We start from the raw sequence: 21,945 nt of genomic DNA, 5'->3' as shown, positions 1-21,945 counted from the left end.
TTGTAACCCGTTTACAAGTTCTCTTCCAAATTTCATGTTTTTAAAATTGGAAGTTAAGGAGGGGTGAAGTTTTCGTGCCTCTTTTCTTAGCTTTTTTACTTTTCTTAGGTCAACTAACGTTAAATGTGGCTTCCAGTTTTCTTGATTTACAATTTGTACTCCGCTTTTGGTAATTTCTTTCGAGATTTCTTCTATGATTGGATTTAGGCGCGTTTTAACTACCTCTTCGTTCTCTAATTTTGCATATATAATTTGCTCAAAGAAATCCCCGATGCCTTGAAAATCAAGATAAAGTTTTTCATTTGTGAAATTTTGTCTATATTTTTCTATGGTCTTGACAAAAGCACTTTTTACATGTTCAATTTCAGTATTATTTTTCAGATACAATACTTTTAACGTTAGATGGAAAGAGTTTTGTGTGATTAAGGCTTTTGTTAACATAGGGTTTGTTTCAATTACGTGTTTTTGCATTAATGAAGCATTCATCCTTATCTTAGGGTTTTTAACTTGGATTGCGAGGAAGTAATTCGGCCGAGATTCCATTGCTTCAAATCTTTAGACAAGTCCACTTTCTAAAAAAAATTAAATTGGGTTATATTAATAATTATTGGGTGGAGTTAGGCATGTTTTCATGGATAATTTCGTGGGATTAGCTGTTTTTACTCAGAGGTTTAAAATTTTTGTAAAGTAGATAGTTTTGTTCCACAATTGATGTCGAAATTATTTTGCACGTTGAAAATTGGTCCGCCTATATATGTTAAAAAATCTTTTGATCTAGGAATAGGAGCTGACCAAAAGGTTAATCCAGATATTTGACCTTTATTTTCTGAATTGTCTTCCGCGAACATAAGATATTTTTGCAAATTTTTAGGTATTTGAAGGCTCCACAGGGTATAATTTATATTTCTTTTCCGCATAAGAAGTCGGACGTGCCTTCTGCACTGTTCTTTTAAGGTTAAGAGTCCTGACACGTTATGGATTACTTTGAAAATTAATATTTTATGGAAAAATAGGGGGTCCTTACAGTTCATTAATTTTTCAAATACGATTATATCTGTTTGAGGCGCTATTTTTGACGCAAAGTTGTCATCGTATTCACTACAGGTAAAGATTATTTGTTTCAGTTCATTGTAATCTGGTTCATAAATATGGAATTTTCGGCCGTTTCTTATCAAATTACTAGCTGAATAATGGTTCTTGTAGTCTTTATAAATTTTGTTTAGTATGCTTGGTTTTTCCAACAAGACATTTGTATTTCTTTTTATCAATATTGACAAAAATCTGAGAGGCCATATGATTGTATAGCCTCCGTCATTATAGATTCTCCAAAAATTTTCGCTGATCAATGTTGCAACTAGAGGGTATTTTTTGAGGGGGATTTTGTTAAGTAAGATCGTAAAAGTCCGAGACGCAAGTTGCTGTTTGTACTGGAAGTCTTCTTTTCTCATCTTGCGTGTAAATGAACAAAATAACAAGATGATCAAAATTCTTGTTATCAACTTATTAGTGATGCTTACAGGAATTTCGAGAAGTAGATAGAGAGTTCGGTATTGTAATTCTCTTGTTGCTTTTTTAACGGCATTTTCGAAATCTTGGTCTAATAATTTGTGTTCAATTTTTGACAAATTTGGCAAACTTTGTGTTTTACATGGAAACCAAGCTGTTCGGTTTTTGAGGTATCTGGGGGGAGTTTTTATGGTTCTAGTTTTTATATCAAAACTGTCCCCATTCCTCAACCTAGTAAGGTTGGGATAACTTAAGGTTCTTTTTAATGGCATGATATTTTTTTTTCAATTTTTGTTAGTTATAAGCAGGTTAGTAAGTTAATTGGCGGTTACCTTGGTACTGGTTTCTTCTAGAATCGCGTATGACGTGTTTATTAAGGTATTGGTTTCTATTCTCTGCCAACCAAATTTTTCATTTATTTTACACGGTTCTTCCTTGTCTACAAATTAGAAAAGTTACATAAGGGGGGAGGAAAAAATAAGGGTGGTAAAGGGTAAAAAGGGACCGTCTAGTTCATAATTTTCTGTTATTCTTAAAATTGGCCCACTGTTGGCCAGTAAATTGCACTGTGACTTTAAAAGGTAGGGGGTTTTAAATGTTAACTGGAAGTCCTTTTCGTTGATTCCAGGGCCGTTTTCCATGTACATTATGTATTTCTTTAGGAAAGTGGGAATATAGAGGCTTTGCATGGAATAATTAATGTCCGTTTTTCTTAATATTTGCCGTATTTTCTTCCTGCATAGATCTTTTAGACTGAGTTCATCTGAGGTCGTGTGAATTATTTTATAAGTCAATTCCTTACGAAAGCATAGTGGACTAGCTGTGTCTAGGAATTTCTCATACACAATGATGTCTTTATCTGGCAAAATTTTTGATCCAAAATTTTCATCATTCTTATAGAATTTTCTCGTTACACTTATTAACTCCATATACTGTTCATCATAAATATAATGGGATGAATTTTTTACAATTATTGGGTCAAAATTAGTACTGTATCTCAAATAGTGCTCATATATTCCCAACAATATATTTTCATCTTCCACAATTTTGTAATTCACATTTAGTAGTAAGTCCAGAAACTTTAAGGGCCATATTATTTTGAAACCTGATTCTTGTTCTATATGCCAAAAATTTTCGCGTATTAAAGATGCTATTAAAGGATACGCAACGGGGGGCATCGCTCGGAGTAGGGCTGCGAAGGTGTATGCAGCATTCTTGTGCCTATAATCGTAATCTTTGCTCAATATTTCCAGTGAAAATGATCCGTATAATAGGATGATTATTCCGTGTATTAGGAGATCCTCGTTAAAAATAACGGGAACTTGCAATAATGAATATAAGGTATTATATTCCAAGTTCCTTACTGCATTAGTTATTGCGGATTCGAAGATTATTTCCCGTAGTTCATAGTCTATTACTGAGAGGTTTGGTAAACTTAGGGTTTTATTTGAAATCCAAAATTCTGGTCTCGCAAACATCAGGTCTTGGTCGGGTTCTAGGTTGTCGGTATTACTTAAGGTTCTTTGTCTCGGCATTTTCCTGGTTAGTATTAGTCACACGTATAAGCAGGCTAATTATCTAATGAGTAATTACCTTTTTCCGCCTTGAGTCCTTTTGGTGATTCGTCTAAAAAAAAATTGTAGATTTTGTTTATTGTTTGAATTTTTTTGATTTTAATTTACCTTTATATGCGTCTTTTTTTGCTTCTACCGATTTTTTTCTCTTTAAGAAAATGTTATTTCCCCTTACTGCGTAATTTTGGGACATTGGATCATACATAAATTTGGCGTAATGTCGGATTTCATCTAAGGGGTGGTGAACTCCCTCGTACTTAATACAATTTTCATTTTCCTCAATCTTATAACAAATTTTCGGTGGTCTACATTTATCAATTAAAAGTAGATCAGTTTGATTTGGGCCCTTGCAAAACCAATAGCTTATATTAAATTTTTGTTGTAGTTTTCTTATTAATAGTTGAAGGCTTGTCAAGTTTTTTCCTTTCTTATTTTTATTTGAATATTTTATTTTTACTTCTCCTCTCGCGGGTTGATATTTAGGAGTATTCGCTAATTTTAAGCCAAATCTATATGTATGAGGTTCAAATTTTGTTAAATCGTAATTGAGGTACCATGTTTCAGCATACACCTCTTTACCATTCTTATCCTGCACTAAAATCGCGGCCGCATATATAATGTTTTCCTTAGCATGGATAATTGAAATAAATTCTGTATCTATAGTGGCTTTGGACATATTTTGGTGGTAAATGGGGTAGTTAATAATTTAAGAGGGATTCAATAACTTGGGGAAATCGGAAGCGAGAAATTTTGCAAGTTACAAATTAGAAACGTCAAGTAAAAAGTGGAGAAATACAATGTACATGGATTTTTACTCAAATTCGTTCAAAAACGGGCGAATATTCTATATAATGGGAAGCATTGGTTGGTACAGCCTTGGTTAAAGCAACGAAGGAACGGCAATCGGTAATTCGTACCGATACAGCGTACGAACCCGGACAAGGCTCGTACGCAGTATCCGCACCAACCACCGACTATTGGTTCTTGGGGAATTTGGATTATAATTTCCACTTGTTCACTTTATCACTGGCTGTAACACTGAAGAAGTAGCTTTCAAGGGGTCCTCTCAAGTTGTATGCGGAAAAGCAAGCTGAAACACGCTAAGCTTTTCCACCACAACCCGCAAGGGCGTCCGTTGTCGTTTAATCTCAGGTTGTGTGTATAGTAGACTTTCTTGTAATTTCGAATGTAATTCTAGTTTCGAAACCTAAATCGTCGTCTATGCGTAAGGTTTAGCAATATTAATAAGCTTTCTAATCAACGTTATGTTACAGCTGAGTTATACTTGTGGTAATATAGTTTACCAAAGCTACGGGTTATATTATTAGAGAAATTAAAGTTTTTTAAGAATCAGGAAGTGTCTCGCCTACTTATCTGGCGAAACGTTTAGTCGATGGGGCAGTTTTAATTTTAACCCTTAAGATAATCCTTAACTTAAAGGAATTATTTTAAGAAAAATGTTAATGAAGCAGTTGCACTCATGCGGTTAATCTTAGCAAAAATGTGATTTTGAACTCACTTAGAATAATGAGCACTCTTTGAAGATAGGCCAATTTTTCACTTGGAGTCTTTCAGCCTTCCTGAAAGGTACTTTCTTTTAAGGGTGTTTTATTACGGGATGGTTTCTTAGCGTAATTAATTGACAATTAGCAAAAAAATGATTATTTTATTATTATTTTTTTTTTTTTTTTATTTAGGACTGGTAAATTTTTATTTTTCTTTTATTAATAATCTAATTTATCTGGTTTTTTGACAACTCGGCCTGACCTTGTTGTTATCTTCTCTTCGGTAGACTCGGTTTTTTTCTTTGGCTTCGCTAGCGATATCAAGTCAAACTTTTTATATTGTTTTTTAAGAAATTTTTGACCTTTAATTTGTGCCTTTTTAGCCTGGGCAGTTGCACTCTGTGGTCTTGTTCCTTCCACATCTTTGGGCTCATTTGTGCCTGATTCACTCTCAGTATCTGAGGAACTAGTTGTAGATTTAGTATCTGGTTCTCTTGAAGTAGAAGTTTGAGATTTAGGTGTAGATCCAGCTCGACCTTCGTAAATTTCTTCACCTCGTGAAGTGGAGGGTTTATTGATTGACTCGTCCTGTTGATCTTTGGACTCGGGAGAATTGAACGATTCTTGGGAGCTTTGGGAGGATTCAAATGTCTTACTGGGGTGCCTCCACTGCTTGAAAGCCATGTCTTCCGGGGGGTGAGGAAGTGTTTGTATTAAGGTTTCCTTCCAAGATACCCAGTCCTTTGGTTTTGCCTTTGAGACGGTTATATCGTGATATTGTTGTTCATCTGTAGCTGGACAAGTATCAAGTGTACTTTGTCTAGTTTTAATTGGGTAATTAATAAGATCCATGGCCTCCCGCAATGTTTGTTGCGGTTGGTAGACATTTTCTGACTCTATGTCACCAGGGGTCTGTATAGCCTTATTTAATTCATCTTGTAATGAAAAGGGTCTGTCTATTGGTGTGACAGGGTTTACCAAATCATCGGGGAAACGTTTTGGTGGAAAAGGTGTCGAAATTCGATCCGGGAAAAATTGCGTTTGTGGAGAAATTGTATAGTCCAATTCTTCTGATTCTTCACTGGAGGAAGAATCGCTATTCCTCCGTCTCCGCGTAACGGGGGTACTTTTTGGGGGGGTAACCATATTTGTCATGGTTAGAAATTCATTAAATTTTTCTTCGTCACTACTGTTTTCAAAATATCCTTGTTTGAAATTAAAAGGTTTAAGCTCACTTAATCTAGAGCGAGGTGGTTGATTTTCGTCCTCCGAGGTATTTGATGTTGAAGGTTGAGGGGTCCATGTTTCTGTGAATTTTGCCCTTTTTATACGACTAACATGGGTTTTATAAATTTTTCCTGTTTTTGGTTTTAATAGTTTATATGTAACATTATTATCATACCTCTTAATTATTCTTAACGGTCCTAGGTACCGGTCCGAAAGTTTCTTGCCGTCCGATTTGTTTTCGTTTTTTACGTAAACGCAATCTCCTACTTGGAAATCGAGTTTACCCTTGACGTTAGGAATATTTTTTGCTTCTTGCTTTCTTTTTGATCTTTCTATTTCTTGTTTTACAAGTTTATAAGTTTTCCTCATTCTATTGATAAATTCTTGTTTATAATCTTGAGAATCATTATAAAATTGTCGTGACTCTATAATTTCATTATAAGGGATTCTAAAGTCTCGTCCGAATAATATATAAAATGGGTTATCGCGAATGACCTGGGAGTAAGCTGTATTTATAACATTTGTTAAATAAGGCAAGGTATCATGCCAATCCCTGCGATTTTCTTTCGTATAAATACTTAAAATATTAGAAAATAGTTTGTGTCTGTTCTCGATTTTCCCATTGGCCTGTGGATGATAGGGGGTCGATACCAATTTATTTATTTGAAGGAAAGACATTAAATCCTTGGTTACTTTCGATACAAAATTAGGGCCGTTATCGCTTAATACTGTATTAGGGATACCGAAATTAAGGAATATTTTAGCGAGAGCTTTCGACGTTGTATAGGCGCTTTGATTTTTTAATGGTTTAGCAAAAGTGAAACCAGAAAAATGATCAATTACTGACAGTACACAGGTATGTCCTTCATTAGAAGTGGGTAATCCTCCACTTGTACCATATAAATCAAAAGAAACTATGTCAAATGGAAACCGGGCCGTAGGCGTTTTTCCTATCGTTGGATTCGGGTAGACTTGGGGATTTTTTCTTAAATTACAGGTTTCACAATTATTAACATAATTCTTTAACTTTGTTAAGGCTGAAGTAACGAAAAAGTATTGTTTTAATCTATGGAATGTCTTATCTATTCCCAAATGACCACCTACTTCAGAATGAAAAAATTCAAAAGCGGGTTTTTCCAGAATTTGGGGTAAAACTGGTATAACGGAAGTTTGATTTCTTTTATCAGTATCGGTTATTATCCTACATAGTATTTTTTCGTCGAAATCATAATAATAGTTATCAATTTCTTTTTTAAAAGATTTCATTTCATCAGGTAACTCTTTATCATATAAGAAATATTCTATTAGAGCAGCACAAGTATTATCTTTCTTTTGATATATTTTTATAGAATTCAAGGAAAGTGGGCTGTCTTTCTGTTCCTTCTCAACCGAATTATTCTCAGCCGATTTCATTTTTAAACCTTTCTTTCTTGGAACATACTTTGCTTTTATTGTGTTGACTTCTTCATTTTCATTTTCTACTGGGGTATTATCTGGAAATCTACTTAGATAATCACATGGGGCATTTTGTTTTCCCTTAAGATGTTCAAATTCATAATCTAAGTCTTGGATTTTCAAAATCCATCTCGCGAGTATTCCCGTTGGCTTTTTGAAAGTTTGCAGATATTGCAAGCTTTTGTGGTCTGAACGCAGTTTAAATTTTCTGCCTACCAAATAATGTCTGAACTTGTCCAAATGGTGTATAATTGATAATAATTCAAGCTGTGTAGCAGAATAATTACTTTCTCCAGAAGTTAAGGTGCGAGAAGCGTACGCTATCACTCTTTCTTCCCCATTTATTATTTGGGAGAGGATCGCCCCAATTCCCTTGTTTGAGGCATCTGTTGTAACAACGAATTGTCCTGTTTGGAAGTCAGGTAGCGATAAAATAGGTTCTGAGGTTAGAGCCTTTTTTAAATGACCTAATGCATTCTGAGCTGTATTAGACCACACAATTTTTTGTGGGTTGCCTCTCGTGAGGTCCGTTAAAGGTTTTGCAACTTGTGCGTAATCTCTTATAAATTTTCGGAAATAGCTCATTAATCCTAAGATTCCTCGTAATTGTTTAATTGTTTGGGGGGGCTTTATATTTTTAACGGATTTTATTTTTTCAGGGTCTGGGGAAATTTGTCCTTGCGTTACAACTACTCCTAAAAATTTTAGTTTTGTTTGAAAAAGATTTACTTTTTCTGGTCTACATTTTAAATTGCCTTCTCTAAATTTCCCAAACACTTTTGCTAGTGTCTCTAAATGGTCCTCCGCGTCTTTGTCCATAGCTATGACGTCATCAACAAAATGAATTATGTTATTTAGGCCTCTTAGTAAATGAAGGAGGGGTCTACACAATGCACTCGAACTAGTTTTTAGTCCAAATGGTACTCTTAAGTATTCATAAGAACCACATTCTGTTGTTGAAAAAGCTGTTTTAAAAACATCGCCCTCAGCTATTTTTACTTGATGATATCCTTGTGTCAAATCTAGGGAAGTAAATATTTTATTTTTATTTGATATTGAGTCTAGAATTTCGTCTATTCTAGGTAGGGGAAATTTGTCACTTACTACTTGTTTATTTAAAGCTCTATAATCTACCACTAGTCTAAGATCATTATTCTTTTTCGGGACTAAAATAACGGGGGCAGAGTATGGGCTTATGCTTGGCCTTATGATTTGATTTTTTTCGAGTTCATGTATTTTGTTTATTAGCCATTCCTTATGTTTATAAGGAATTCTGTATGGTTGTTTTGCAACTGGCGGCCCTGTGGTTTGTATTGCGTGTTCATAAAATGGGATAAGTCCTATGTCATCTTCAGATGTCGAAAAGACATCTTTATATTTCCATAATAAGTCGCATAATTTTTGTTTTAATGACACGTCGGTTATGTGACTTAGTTCGAATTTCTCAAGGAATTGAGATCGCGTCAGTGGATATTCTCTGTCAACGTAAACATTAATATTATTCACGTAGTTTTTTTCCAATTTTTTCCAATTATTAATGTCGGATTCCGATACTACCTGTATCTCTACTAAACATGTACCTTTACTTAGGGTAATTAGGTCGTTTTCGTGGGTGTTCGTTACCCAAATGTAACCTTCTCCCTTTTCGTAATTTATAATTTGTTCCTCACAAACTACATATTTCGGGAGATTTTCCGACGGTGATGCTACCCAAATTTCATTTTTATCGTTAACTGGTTCTAACATTTGTGATATTTGGACCCTCTGCATGGATTTAGGGGGAATTTTTGTTTTACGCACTACAAATCCATAATATTTTTCGTTATTTTCTTCTTTTATTGAATTTAGAAGATTCTCCGCTGGGTTTTTTTCTGGAATTTTTATTTTTTCAAGTTTTTTCCATAAATAACAAATTTCTTGAATTTGTTTGTTTCTATACTTTTTCATGTTACCTATATTTTCCCTTACTTTGTTTGCTTGTATGTTATTTATCATCGATATGGTATCCGTCGGGTAGATAAACTTTGAATTTACTACATCTAATAATATTTTATTTGATTTTAAAAAATTTGCGCCTATTATCGCTTCGTATGGAAAATTTTTACAAACTATAAATCGAGTATAAAAATTTCTGTTATCCTTGCGCAAGGCTAGATACACAGTGCCTTTCACATCCAGGTCGTGTCCGGTTACACTTGATAAATTGGGACAGATATTGCTCATTCGTCGTTTAATATAGTTGGGTAATTTATTAAATACTGATGAATTTATCACATTTACTGTTGCTCCTGAATCTATAAGGGCTGAGAAATAAATATTCCCTGCGTTGAAATTTTCAAATACTGGTAACATCTTATTATTATTTGCACTTAAAAATGGTATTATTACTGGGGGGGACCTATAAATTATCTTGCCACCAAATTTTGGTCCTACGAATTTTGGGGGCTTATATCGTTTCCCTGGGATTCCCAGATGTTAGATGTAGAATTTTCATTTGTTCTGTTTTGGGTTCCTTGGTTATTACTTGAGATGGAGCTATTATATGGCTGCCGTCGGCTGATGTAATTTTCTCTTGTATTTCTGTTCCAACTATTACTGGGTTGATTTGTTCTTCCACGATACCCTCCTCGATATTGATATGCATTGCGTTGAAAATTTCGACTTTGGGTGGGATAATTACCTCCTGTTACAAAGGTGTTTCCTCGATCACCTCTTGGGACGTACCCACTATAGTTTGTCCCCCTGGACAAACGGTTACCCGTTCCCCTAATGTTTGGTCGATTATTATTGTTTGCAAAACAATTTCTTGCGATGTGTCCTAATCGGTTACATGTGTAGCACCTTAATGGTTCATTGTTAGTTTGTGCCCTTAATTGATTATTGGGGGCAAAACGTACTTGTCTTGGTGGTGTGGTGGTTCGAATTTGATTTCGAACAGGTTTGGGCGATGATTCTCGGGAGAAAAATCGCGGAGAGGAATCCCTTGATCTTACAGGGGCTTTGCTTTCTACAGCATTTATTGACATTTTTTGATGCTGCAGGACAATCGAATCAATTTCTACGGCTCTTTCTATTTCCTGAACTGCTAGTTCTAGGTTATCAATATTTTTAGCTATCAAAAGGCGGTATAACTTTGGGTTTAGTCCCTGTTTAAATGCATTTAGTATGATTTTTTCATATAATTCCCCTTCTCCTGGACCGTATCGCGCTTCTGTTGCGATTCTAACCTTATGCAAGTACTCACGAACGTTTTGGGTCTGTTCGAAAGTAACTAGGCCATGTTTTAGTTTATTCAATGAACTTGTGTCAATGAATCTTTTTTGGAAGGCCTGTTGCAATAATTCTATTGAGTTAATGGTTGAGGTTGCTTCTGTACCTATCGAGTTTTCGATTTGTTTTAGAAATGTTAGCGCCTGTCCTTTCAGTCTTAAAAGTAACATATTTTTTAATACTTTTAGGTCAATTCTTGTCATTTCCACAAATTGCCCTAAATGGATGTTGAATTGATCAACGTCCGTATCTCCTTCATATTCTGGTAATGATTTTGCAATTTCTACCGAAGTTGCAATAATTTGTTGCGCTTTTAATATTTCATCTTGTTCTTGTTCCATATTTATTGTATTTTTTTTTTTATTTTTTTTTTTAAATATGCGGTTTAAAATAATCTCAATTTTTTTTTTTTTAATTTTATTACTGTTTTATTTTAGTTTCTTAAAGATTTTGATATTTTTGAATGGGGTATACCTATATATAAGAAAAAATGCAAAAATAGAAATAAAATCGCACTGCACCTAAAAATTCAAAAAGCTAGGTAAAATTGCACTGCACTTAAAAATAAAAAAAAATAAAATGTAAGTAATCATACTTGTCTATGTTAGTGGGCATTAATTGCGTAGGTACTTTCGGTTCCTTTTTCTGCTTTCTTTACCCGACCGCGCCATATGTTACGGGGTGGTTTAGTTAAATAATTAGTTTGTGTTGTGCTTTTATCTTAAAGGGGGTTTGAGTTGCTTGCGACTTTTCTAAGTCTTAATAGTTTGATGTGGATATGGGAGCTAAATTATTAATAAAATAAAAAGGCTTCGTATAGAATCCCCGGTAACCTGGGAGACAGAACCATCTCGGTGTTGTTCGAGGTCTCTTGAAACAAATATAGATTCCCTTGGGACCGTGCCTGAAAGCTAGAGGAACTGTACCTGATGCCCTAATACATAGACAGAAGATGATTAAATACAATAAGGTTTATTTACTTACAATATACAACTATTGACAAAATAGCTTCAATGTCTTATTGCACTAAAAGGTGAACATGAGAAATTGATCTAATGCATTCGAATCCTTCCATAAAACTAACTATTCGCCCTTGCATTGGGCTCATATATCCAACGCGCGATTTCTATGAACAAACACCCGCCAGACAGGCTTAGTGACCTGTGGAAGTTGACCTCCACTACTATTGGTAATATTTAATCATGTGACTAGTCTTGCATCCAAAAGCTGGCAAGGATTTCTCTTTTAATTTTGAGAAAAACCCATAGGTCAGAATAACTGGTTACTTGACTTGTTAAGTAACCTTTCACTTATCTAAATGCACGTAGCTTAACTGCGTAGGATTATGCAGACTTGTTAAATTTAGTAACTGTTAAATTCTAAATGATTTTATTCAAACATATTTCAAATTGAAATTTACTAAAGGGGTGTGACTGAGAAATTTAGTCCTGAATTTAAGAGTTCCTAGGAGAGTATGGATGAGAGATTTGGTCCTATATTTGAGGATTTCTAAGGGGATGTGAATGAGGGATTTGGTCCTGAATTTTATAGAGGGGAGGGGGCTGGTCTATATGTTACAAAAGGATTTCTTACTAAGAGTGCTTTCCACTTAGCCAAGAACATTATAACAACCAGAGTAGAACAACTATTAAAAAAAAAATATTGAAAAAAAAACAAGATGGATTTACAGCCATTTTCACTAATCTTCAATTCACATTGTATTTTACTTAGACAAGTTATTGTAAGGCAGGTGTCAACAAAGCTCCAGCAGGGATTGCTTTACTTAAGATGCAAACTAGCATGGTGAATACTTAGCTGGTAAAAACCCAATACACTAGCAATGCCAGGAATTAAACCTGTACCCCTTGGACAAAGGATTCCCAAACCAGAGTGCCAACAACTTAGCAAGGAACACAAATGTGACCAGAGAACTATTATTTGAAAAAAGAAATATTGAAAAAAACTCAATTCATGGTTGTTGCTTTTCTCTACTGTCCCATAAACAATATATTTTATTTAGACAAATTAATTTTAAGACAGGTATCAACAAAACTCCATCAGGGATTGTATTTACTTAAGATACAACAAGCAATGTGATTGCATAGCTTTGTGATATTCTAGTCTTAAATAATGATAAAAAAGCAAATTTACATTTGCTATTTGTTTTCCAAACCATTTTAAGCAAAACCATTTGCAACAGCAATATGTCCATGGTTAGATTAGTGTCTATCCAAAATGCTTTACAACAGAAGGGACACATTTCTTGCAAAGCAAATACTCAGCTTTAATGCTATTCTGTGTCATCTCTAAAAAATTAAACTGTATCAGGTGTATTTTGATATAAGATACTTCTAAGACTTTTAGCAAGGGGGGAGGCATTTCTTCACAATTTATACAATGTGTAAAAGAGCATCAGGGGGTGAGATTGAAAAAAAAAACTTTCAGGGATGGGTCTAAAGGCTAAAGTATGTTCTGGGAAGGTCTGCTTACATGGAGTACAAAGAAACTGTTTCACAGCTTTCCTCAATCCACTTTATAAGGTTTTAAAGATATGCAAAGACATTTCCTAAATTTTGAAAAAAAAAATATTGATATGGCTTAAAATGCTACTCAAATAAAAGGAATTGCATTTTAAGAGCTAAAGCCAGAGAAAAAGAAACTGATAATTAAAAATTAAGGTAAATCTTGTTTTGTCAAAATTTCAATAGTATAGGTAGCCTATAGACCTTTTGAGTAAGCAATTATCTAAGACTTAGAAATCAGAAAAGGGTTGACATAGAAGCCTGGCAGTACCTTCCCAGAGTGTTTTTGACCCTGGATTAATTACTGAGTTTCATTCTTGTAACCTATTCCCTTTCCAAGATAATGAAAATTAGCTAAACTAGAATTTTACATATTTTTTGCTTTGGATTCATTACTGGAAGTTCTATTTTCCTGACTTAACCCATTTCTAAGATAGCAAACAGTAGCCAAACTAGAGTTTGACCTGAAAATTTATCCATGGCCCTATAGAGTAAGGCTGAAATGTAAAGAGTTCTGACAAAGATGCAACACATCTTGAAGCATCTAGTAAGAATAGTAATTGGATTAACAATGCTTTATAACCACTAGGGTCTTGCTTCATCAAGGTTTTATCTCTGAAGCCAAATTACCAAGCTAAGGTCAAGTCTAGGGCATCAAAAGGATGAAACAAAGATTTCCAAGTATCTACATAAGTTTTCAAAAGCATATTCAAACTCTTGACTTCCTGTACTAAGGCCTATGTGAATCAAATTGCAGGATATAACCCAACATTTATCCAAATAGCCCTAATACGAAAAAAAAAACAAAATTAAACCTTACTTTTGCGTGGCTAGAATTCTATTTGTCAGCTTATAATTCTTATTTTATATAGACTTATTTATAGCCTACGAATTCTTCTTTTCGAAATCTACGCCTGAAAAGATCAACCAACAATTATGAATGGTAGAACCCTACGGTTAAAAACAATGACAGTTCTGGTTAAATTAGAGTTCAACCAGTCAATTGTTTCACGCAAAATCACTTTTCATGACAACCTGGTTTGTCACTGTTTCACGCAAAAACAGCGGTTGAGCTCAACCACACCGAGTGGTTGAGCTCAAACAGTCTCTTTGGTTGACGCGAAAAAAGGCCTGATTACTTGTCCGTGGGCTGGCACTTTATAACCCCCAAATAAAAAGATTATTTGAGGATTGTGACGTCAGACGACCATGTGCATGTGACTCACCTGTTGATAAGCTATGGGTTTTGTAGATAAGCTATGTTTATAGTGGAGTAGTATGATTAATAATTCTAAGGAAGCCTATCAAGTCCCTTGGGAAGAGGGTGGGATTCAAGTTCTATTTGCAATTGAACTGTCTATTGAGTTTGTAAGTTCAGTTCAGAAATTTCAGATGGAATATAGGCATACTGACAAGACTTATAAAATCATATGCAGAGAGGATACTAATACAGTTATATTGGAGATTACTTCAGATTTAGGAGTTTGTAAGTAGCATAATCTTGTCTGTGCTTATAAAATATTAAGGTTTTCTGGAGAGCTAGGCCTAGCTTTCAAAGGCTAGTAGGCTAGGCTCTGATGCACAGAACAAAGGTTTCTTATCAGTTAGAAAGGTGTGTTATTAGGAATAGAGCTTGGGAATGCACATTTCCTATTACCATTGTTTCTTATTTTACCCTAAATTTTCAATTTAAACAATCTCAATTTTAGATGTATTTTTTCCCTCTACTCATTACTTTTCCTAATCTCTCTCTAAGATAACAAAAAGTAGCTTTTCTAATAGTTTAATCTATTTAATATTTTATGATTAAATCACTAATCAGACAGCTAAGAAATAGCCTAGACTTAGACCTACATTTAGAATTAATTTCATCCTGAATCCTAATATAGACCTATCATTTGTTTGTATCAGAGAACTTAAACTGCTCCCCCCTAATCTATATATATATATATTTATATGTATATATATATATATGTATATATATATATATATATATATATATATATATATATATATATATATATATATATATATATATATATATTATTGTTTTTTATGTATTTGTGCTGTTGCGTTGGTGATTTCTCTTTTCATGATATATATATATATATATATATATATATATATATATATATATATATATATATATATATATATATGGTAAAATTCTAGTTGTTTGATGACTTTTTGCTATCTTGAAAAGGGGTTAGATTAGGTTAGGAAAATGAAACATTCTGGGATGAGTCTACAGGCTAAAGCATATCCCAGGAAGATATTTTAAAGTACCCACCTCCACTCCTTCTCCCTCTAGAGGGCCCTGAAATTTGCCTAAATGACAGGTCTATACCTATTGAAATTTTGACTAAAAAACATTTTACCTTAATTTTCAGTTACCAGTTGCTTTTTCTCTGCCTTTAGTTCTGAAAATGCAATCCCTGTTATTTGAGTAGAGTTCTGAGCTAAAATTTTATGATTAAATCACTAATGGGACAGCTATGAAATAGCCTAGACATAGACCTACATTTAGAATTAATTTCATCCTGAATCCTAATATAGACCTATAATTTGTTTGTATCAGAGAACTTCAACTGCTCCCCCCTAATCTATATATATATATATATATATATATATATATATATATATATATATATATATATATATATATATATTTATATATATATATGGTAAAATTCTAGTTAACTGACTTCTTCTTATCTCAGAAAGGGTTTAGGTTAGGAAAATGAATCTTTCAGGGATGGGTCTACAGGCTAAAGTATGTCCCGGGAAGGTATTTTAAAGTACCCACCTCCACTCCTTCTCCCTCTAGAGGGCCCTGAAATTTGCCTACATGAACCTGTTGAAATTTTGACAAAACAACATTTTACCTTAATTTTCAATTATTAGTTGCCTTTTCTCTGCCTTTCGTTCTGAAAATGCAATTCCTGTTATTTGAGTAGAATTTTGGGCCATATCAATTTTTTTTTCAAAATTCAGGAAATGTATTTGCATATCTTTAAAACCTTATAAAATGGAACTGAGCAAAGTTATGTAGCTGAAAACAATTTTGTGGTATTTCAATTAAGCAGAAGATCTATTTTGCAAGGTTTCACTTTTATAACACACATATTTTGAAGGTCATCAAAGGTCAGGGCCCTCTAGAAGGAGAAGGAGTGGAGGTAGGTACTTCAAAATACCTTCCCGGGACATACTTTAACTTGTAGACCCATCCCTGAAAGTTTTGTTTTCCTAACCTAACCCCTTTCTGAGATAGAAAGAAGTCAATCAACCAGAATTTTATCCATCAGTTTTGTTGAAATAACCACAATGGGTTGTCCTCATAATTCTCATTTCTTTTTTTCTAGCATCTTTTGAAAGATGGCCAATGGCTGATGTTGTCTCTTGGGGAGTAGATTTAAGTCTATATCCGATTTCAAATAAATTTTGTACAGATCAATTTACTCCAAGTTCATCTTATGCTGACACAGTTCAAGAAATACCTGCTGTTGAAGAACCTGCTTCAGATTTATCATTTGGTAATTAGTTCAAAATTTGTTTTTGTTAAATTAGCCTGCTCTTGCTACCATGGTTTTTCAAAAATACAAGTAAATATTTTAAATTCTTGTTTTCTCTTTTTGTATGCTTTTCTCCTATTTAAATTTTGTGGTTGCTATTTTGAACATCAATTTTTTTTTCTTTATGGCTATCGGTTATAAAATCATTTCCTGAACCAGTATGATTAATTTGTGTATAGCCTGAAGTTTTCTATAAATGTTTTAATGAATTTTGTTTTCTTTATTTCGTATCTCTGTCTGTAAAATACTTATAAATAATATATACATTACATTCTCTGTTGATTGTATCTTAGGGAAGAAAATTAGGAATACTGCTAGAAATATTGGTGAAAAGCTAAATGTTAAATAGAGAGGAGAAAGGGCTTGTACAAGTATTTCCCAAGTGATAAATTAAGAGGGGATAGTCAATCTGGACTTGTTCCCATAGAAAAGAGCAAGGCCAAAGGTAAATAAATTTTTGAGAAAACGAGAAGCCTCATTCTAGGATGTCAGAATTTTGTCCCATTTTTCGGGGGTTCGAGTCATATTTTTGTTGGATTTCGGACAAGCACAGTGAAACCTCATTCATTTTGATCCACGCTTAAGCGCTTTCTTTATGAGCTTTGTGTTGAATGCCAGAAGCTTCCAGGCGTGTTCGTTTCCTACCCTTTTACTAGAAGTAACAACAGAATAGAAAAAGCTTGAGTGTACAATGACAGAAAATATTGTGAGAAATTAAAAATGGAACAGTATGCCATTCTAACATTTATTTTTGGAGTATCTTAATAGACTTTGAGTGGTTGATAACTTGCCAGACGCTTCTTAAATGTTGCAATTGGTAGAAGATAGTCTTGAGCATATTCAATGCAGTTTTTGCTGGTATTCGAAGGTGAACTTGTATCCAGAACAGTTCTCAAGCAGACTCACTTCACCCACTAGTTTGGTAAGGGGATTTCCTCTATTTGAAAGCAATATAGGAATATAACCATCATTCTTGTAGCAAATTCCGTTAATTTGCTTGGGTAATTAAGAAAAGTATTTAATTTTTACCTATAAAACGCAATGTTATATTCAAGTGCTATAAACCCTAATGGACAATAATTAAAATTTTGTTGTTAAAGTTTGTTATACTTTGTTTTGATGTTAAGTGGTTAAGTGTTTTTCTGTTTATAAGACTTGGTGAAGAAAAATCCGAATATTTGGCCTGGGGTTTTCAAATTGTGAACGCTGGAAGTAAATGGTGGGAAAAAATGCAGTTCTGGATGTCTAATTTAAAGATAACTTGAATCTAATTTAAAGATTCCAGTGTTAGAACAATCAGCTAGTTCTCTGTGCCTATTGTGTATTGTTTTCTAAAGTATGGATTATAAACTTTTTTTAGTAAACTTGACGTTTTCCAGGAATACTCAGCTGGTTCCATTTAAATGTGGTTCACATTTCTGATAGTGTAAGGGTATTAAAAAAATAAGCCGAATTTTGTAATTGTTTTCTATTACAATGGATCTTTCTGTATACAATAATTTCCATAATTACAATATATTTTCAATATAACCTTTTTCAGTGTCAAATAACTTCTTTGTGTGATGCTTCCTTCCTTTACACTATTTTTAGGGAAATCTAGACATCCCCTCAACCTTCTAAAAAGTCCACAAGTAAATCTCCTTCACAGTCATAGAAAACGGTTACCAATGCCTTGGTGACAAAAATTTCACGTATTTTTTTTTAATATACCTCGTACTATTGCATTTTGTGGTACTAGGAAGGTAATTTAAAGATTAACTGCATGCTATACAGGAACCAGCAAACATAGGTTCTTCAGTAGCTTCATGACATGGTCACTATTGGACAGTTTGAGCAGCTTGTACACTAAAAGGTATAGGACTGCTTGAGTCTCAGCTATGGTAAAAAGAATGTAGTATGGTAGAATTTTAGGACAGCAGTAACAAGGCAGTCTTTATCAACTACTTGAATAAGCAAGTTAGTTGGTACAACAGTGTTTAGATTTTTCCATGGACTTTCAAGGATTGTTCAATTATGGTTTCTTTTATATTAACCTGAAGATCCTGACGGGTACTGTTCTTTGGTTTACTAACCTGGTTACTTAAATGCCATCCCAATCTGGTCTCTTTTTCGGTGTTATGAAGGTCCCTAACTCCCTAATTTGGGCCATTGCTGACTACAACCTCCCGATTTCCCCATGAATGTCTATTTTTGAACATTCTTATTTTTTGCAGCTAATGATAAAAAGTCTTGGCCAAGGCAGCATATTGAGACACTGGTTGCCCTTTATCAAGAGCAGGAGGAAGCATCGAAACCAGTGAATTCTGTCTTCTGGAGTAGAGTCTCTGCTTCTTTCTTAGAAGATGGAATACATTACTCTTCAGCACAATGACAAACAAAAATGAAAAACCTGAAAAGGCAGTACAGGGATCAAAAAGACAAGGCAGGAAGGAGTGGAGCAGGGAAAGTAGTCTGGGAGCATTTTGAATTAATGAAAGGGTTGATGGCCCCTAAGCCAGAGGGCACTGATGCAATAACTGCATCGAATAGGGGGAGTTTGAGAACCCCTGGTAACTTTGCATCACAATCAAGCCCAGTGCCAGAAGCAAGTGTAGGCAGTAAAGATGCAGAGCCTAAGAGGGCCAACAAACGGCGATGTTTTAGCAACGCAGAAGGATTTCAACAACTCAGTAATGATGCCAATTTACGGCATGAGGAACGATTACGATTTGAACAGAAAGTTCATCAAGAAAGAATGAAAGTTCATCAAGACAAAATGAAAGTAAAGCTTGAATTACTTGAAGTGAAAAAAGAAGCATTAAAAACAGTGAAAAAAATATTTGAAAAAATTGAATAGTTGTTGATTTCTTAAATTTAACTTTTATTTGAATTTACTTTTTTCTTTATTAAATTTGTAATGTTCCCTTTTTCCAGTATTTCTTTCTCACAAGGGGAAAAAGTGTCGTTATTGTGTTTTGACATGCCTATGAGGGTTGGTTCTAGGCATTTATCCTCTTCCCCAAAGAAAATAACCCCCTGCAAAAATTATGGTTTTCCAAATTTGAGATTTTTTTTTTTTTAAGTTGAGAAAAGCTAAGGAAATTGGAAAAAAAAGGAATTTACGCACAATATGTATGTGAAAAAAATAAACCGCAATCCAATTTTTGTTGAAAAGACTCATGTGAATCTGCAATTTTTGGCAGTAGCAGGTGGCAAAAAAAAAAAAACACCGAAAAGTTTAATAGGGTTTAGATTTTGCTTCAAAGCATAGTTGGCTTTTGGGAACAAAATATTCTAATTGTTTAAGTTTCATGGGCGAAAGCGTTGTCAAATTCTATGAGTAGTTTTTCTTATCTTCGAAGTGTAAAACTAACAAAGTTCGCTATTATTATAAATAAACAAGAGTTAAAAGCTCATATGGCACTTTTGACGAGACCAAGAGCTCATATGATATTAGCTCTAGCAAAATTCTAAGAACCAATACATTGATTTAAAAGGAAAATCAGAGGCTTAATGCTGGTCGGGATTTAAAATAATAGCTATGAGACACAATATCCTTCCAAACATCAAATTTCATTAAGATCCGATCACCCGTTCGTAAGTTAAAAATACCTTATTTTTCTAATTTTTCCAATTAAAAAATTATTGCCCGACAATTTGATTTCAGTGAAAGGAATTATTCCCAAACATTTTCTTCCCGCTGAAAATTCTATAGACAATCCCTTCACCCCCCTCCTCCCCTGGAGAAAAGTTCCTCGCGAAATATGTCCGTAGGTTTCTGAATTAAAAAACTTAAAAGGCATTTAAACTTCTACAATATGGTTCTCTGTTTTTTTTTTTTTAGTTTGGCAGGGATATACCTCACAGGGTAACGCATCGAAAACGGGAAATTGATATCTTATTCCATATGATTTCTGGGAATATTTCGGGTCTACGCTGTTATTATGAAAGTAATTATCTTCAAATAAATTTCAAGAGAAAATTCCACTTTACTCTTGATTAATATTAGATTGTGATACAATTAATTATGCTAACAAATGTTTAAACATAGAAAGTAACCTACTAATAAGTAAAAAACGGTAACTATTTATTTTAAAAATTACAAAAGTCTTGCAATGCGGTCCCTTTTTGCTCTGGCAGTGACTGTGGAATTATAGATGTTATTTTCTGAATTAATTGTAGCAGCTCCGCCTGAGCTCAGCTCTTCTGAATTTTCAAAATGGAGATCATTCTCGTCAATGCAAAAATTATGCAAGGTACATGCTGCAATTACTGATTTGGAAATAAATGCAAGGTCAGGGGAATCAAAAAACCTAAGTCTTCTAAAACGACACTTTAATATTCCAATCGCCCTTTCAACAGACATTCTTGTAGAAGACAGTTTAAAGTTGTACCTAACCTGATATCTGGTTAGGTTACCCGTATCTCTATATGGTGTTAGTAACCGGTCAGAAAGTGGGTACGCTGCATCGCCGATTAAATGGCTATCCTCGGGAAAAAATAAAGTACTATTTTGTAGGTCAGTACAAATTTCTGAATGCCGAAAAACACGGGCATCATGCATGGACCCTGGCTGCCCTACATTACAGTCAGTAAATTTCAGGTTATGTTGGCACACAACCTGCAATTGGAGAGAGTGAAACCCCTTTCTGTTGATATATGTTCCCGAAGAATGTTGAGGGGTTCTGATTGGGATGTGGGTTCCATCTATAGCACCAAGAACCCCTGGAAAGCCAGCAGTAGAACTATTGGCAGAAATTATGTTTTGTGCTTCTGTAGCCCCTGGCCACTTTATTGTTGTTGATGCCATTTCGTAAATGGCGTCAATTGTTCTTCTTATGACTTTGAACACTGTTTTCTTACACACACCGAAGCGACATCCAACGGACCTGTAGGACTCTGGGGTTGCCAGAATCCATAGAGTTATGAGGAGCATCTTGTTAGGTGAGCATCTTGATGTTGGTCTTGTCTGATTCTGTAGCTTTATGTTAATTTTTCCTAAGAGAAGATCAAAAGTACTTCTATGAAGTCTAAAATGAGTTTTAAAATCATAATCCTGCATTCTCTCTGTGACTATTTCTTCATATCCTGCTACCTTTGGTACATTTCGTCTCGATACGGTTGAAACTCTTGTCTAAAAAGGGGAAAAAAATTATTAGGAAGTATTTTGAAGCAATGGATAAACACTGATTATGAAACCGAGAAGACATTATTTCTGAATTGTTTGATTTCGCCATTGTTATGAAGAAGAGCCTATTGTTCTGAAACCGAGCTGGAAAAATTTCAACTGGTATTAGATTCAAATTAAATTACAAAATGATTTTCATATTTAATT

General features: G+C 34.1%; 4 protein-coding genes across 12 annotated transcripts in view; 1 reads left to right on the top strand and 3 right to left on the bottom strand.

Moving 5' to 3' along the window:
• Positions 1–1,460: 1,460 nt before the first annotated feature.
• On the bottom strand, positions 1,461–12,109 carry LOC136037223 (uncharacterized). Its single transcript, XM_065719826.1, has 2 exons — positions 11,522–12,109; positions 1,461–4,660 (listed from the first exon to the last, which is right to left on the bottom strand). Exon 2 carries the CDS (start codon positions 3,039–3,041, stop codon positions 1,962–1,964), a length of 1,080 nt encoding a protein of 359 aa, XP_065575898.1. The 5' UTR covers positions 3,042–4,660; positions 11,522–12,109; the 3' UTR covers positions 1,461–1,961.
• LOC136036783 (GATA zinc finger domain-containing protein 4-like) lies at positions 9,697–10,878 on the bottom strand. The gene has a single exon (XM_065719111.1). It carries the CDS (start codon positions 10,876–10,878, stop codon positions 9,697–9,699), a length of 1,182 nt encoding a protein of 393 aa, XP_065575183.1.
• Positions 12,110–13,819: 1,710 nt separating the features above from the next.
• LOC136037225 (uncharacterized) lies at positions 13,820–19,538 on the top strand. Of its 9 annotated transcripts, none has more exons than XM_065719829.1 (3): positions 13,820–14,002; positions 16,422–16,592; positions 18,845–19,538. In XM_065719829.1, the coding sequence occupies exons 1-3, from the start codon at positions 13,996–13,998 to the stop codon at positions 19,000–19,002; spliced, it is 336 nt and encodes a 111-aa protein (XP_065575901.1). In that variant the 5' UTR covers positions 13,820–13,995; the 3' UTR covers positions 19,003–19,538. The 9 variants fall into 9 exon arrangements, 3 of the variants coding, with proteins under 3 accessions (XP_065575901.1, XP_065575902.1, XP_065575900.1); XR_010619887.1 differs by lacking the exon at positions 13,820–14,002 and adding an exon at positions 14,179–14,276; XR_010619890.1 differs by lacking the exon at positions 13,820–14,002 and adding an exon at positions 14,200–14,270.
• Positions 19,539–20,680: 1,142 nt separating this feature from the next.
• The window catches only part of LOC136037221 (uncharacterized), a 27,853-nt gene continuing 26,588 nt past the window's right edge, over positions 20,681–21,945 (bottom strand). Inside the window, exon 8 of the mRNA XM_065719822.1 lies at positions 20,681–21,744. Coding sequence (XP_065575894.1) covers positions 20,710–21,744 — 1,035 coding nt within the window. The 3' untranslated portion in view covers positions 20,681–20,709. The remainder of the gene's footprint in view (positions 21,745–21,945) is intronic.

This window comes from Artemia franciscana, chromosome 16 (assembly GCF_032884065.1).
Source record: "Artemia franciscana chromosome 16, ASM3288406v1, whole genome shotgun sequence".
NCBI classification, from domain to species: Eukaryota; Metazoa; Arthropoda; class Branchiopoda; order Anostraca; family Artemiidae; genus Artemia; species Artemia franciscana.
Note: the sequence above shows the minus strand (reverse complement) of the source record. Positions and strands in the feature narration are given on the sequence as shown.

Coding starts and splice junctions, on each gene's coding strand:
- LOC136037223 (XM_065719826.1), bottom strand. CDS start 3,041: ATGCCGAGACAAAGAACCTTAAGTAATACCGACAACCTAGAACCCGAC.
- LOC136036783 (XM_065719111.1), bottom strand. CDS start 10,878: ATGGAACAAGAACAAGATGAAATATTAAAAGCGCAACAAATTATTGCA.
- LOC136037225 (XM_065719828.1), top strand. CDS start 14,452: ATGGAATATAGGCATACTGACAAGACTTATAAAATCATATGCAGAGAG. Junction 14,546..16,421: donor TACTTCAGATTTAGGAGTTT/GTAAGTAGCATA, acceptor CTTTTTTTCTAG/CATCTTTTGAAAGATGGCCA. Junction 16,593..18,844: donor TGCTTCAGATTTATCATTTG/GTAATTAGTTCA, acceptor TATTTTTTGCAG/CTAATGATAAAAAGTCTTGG.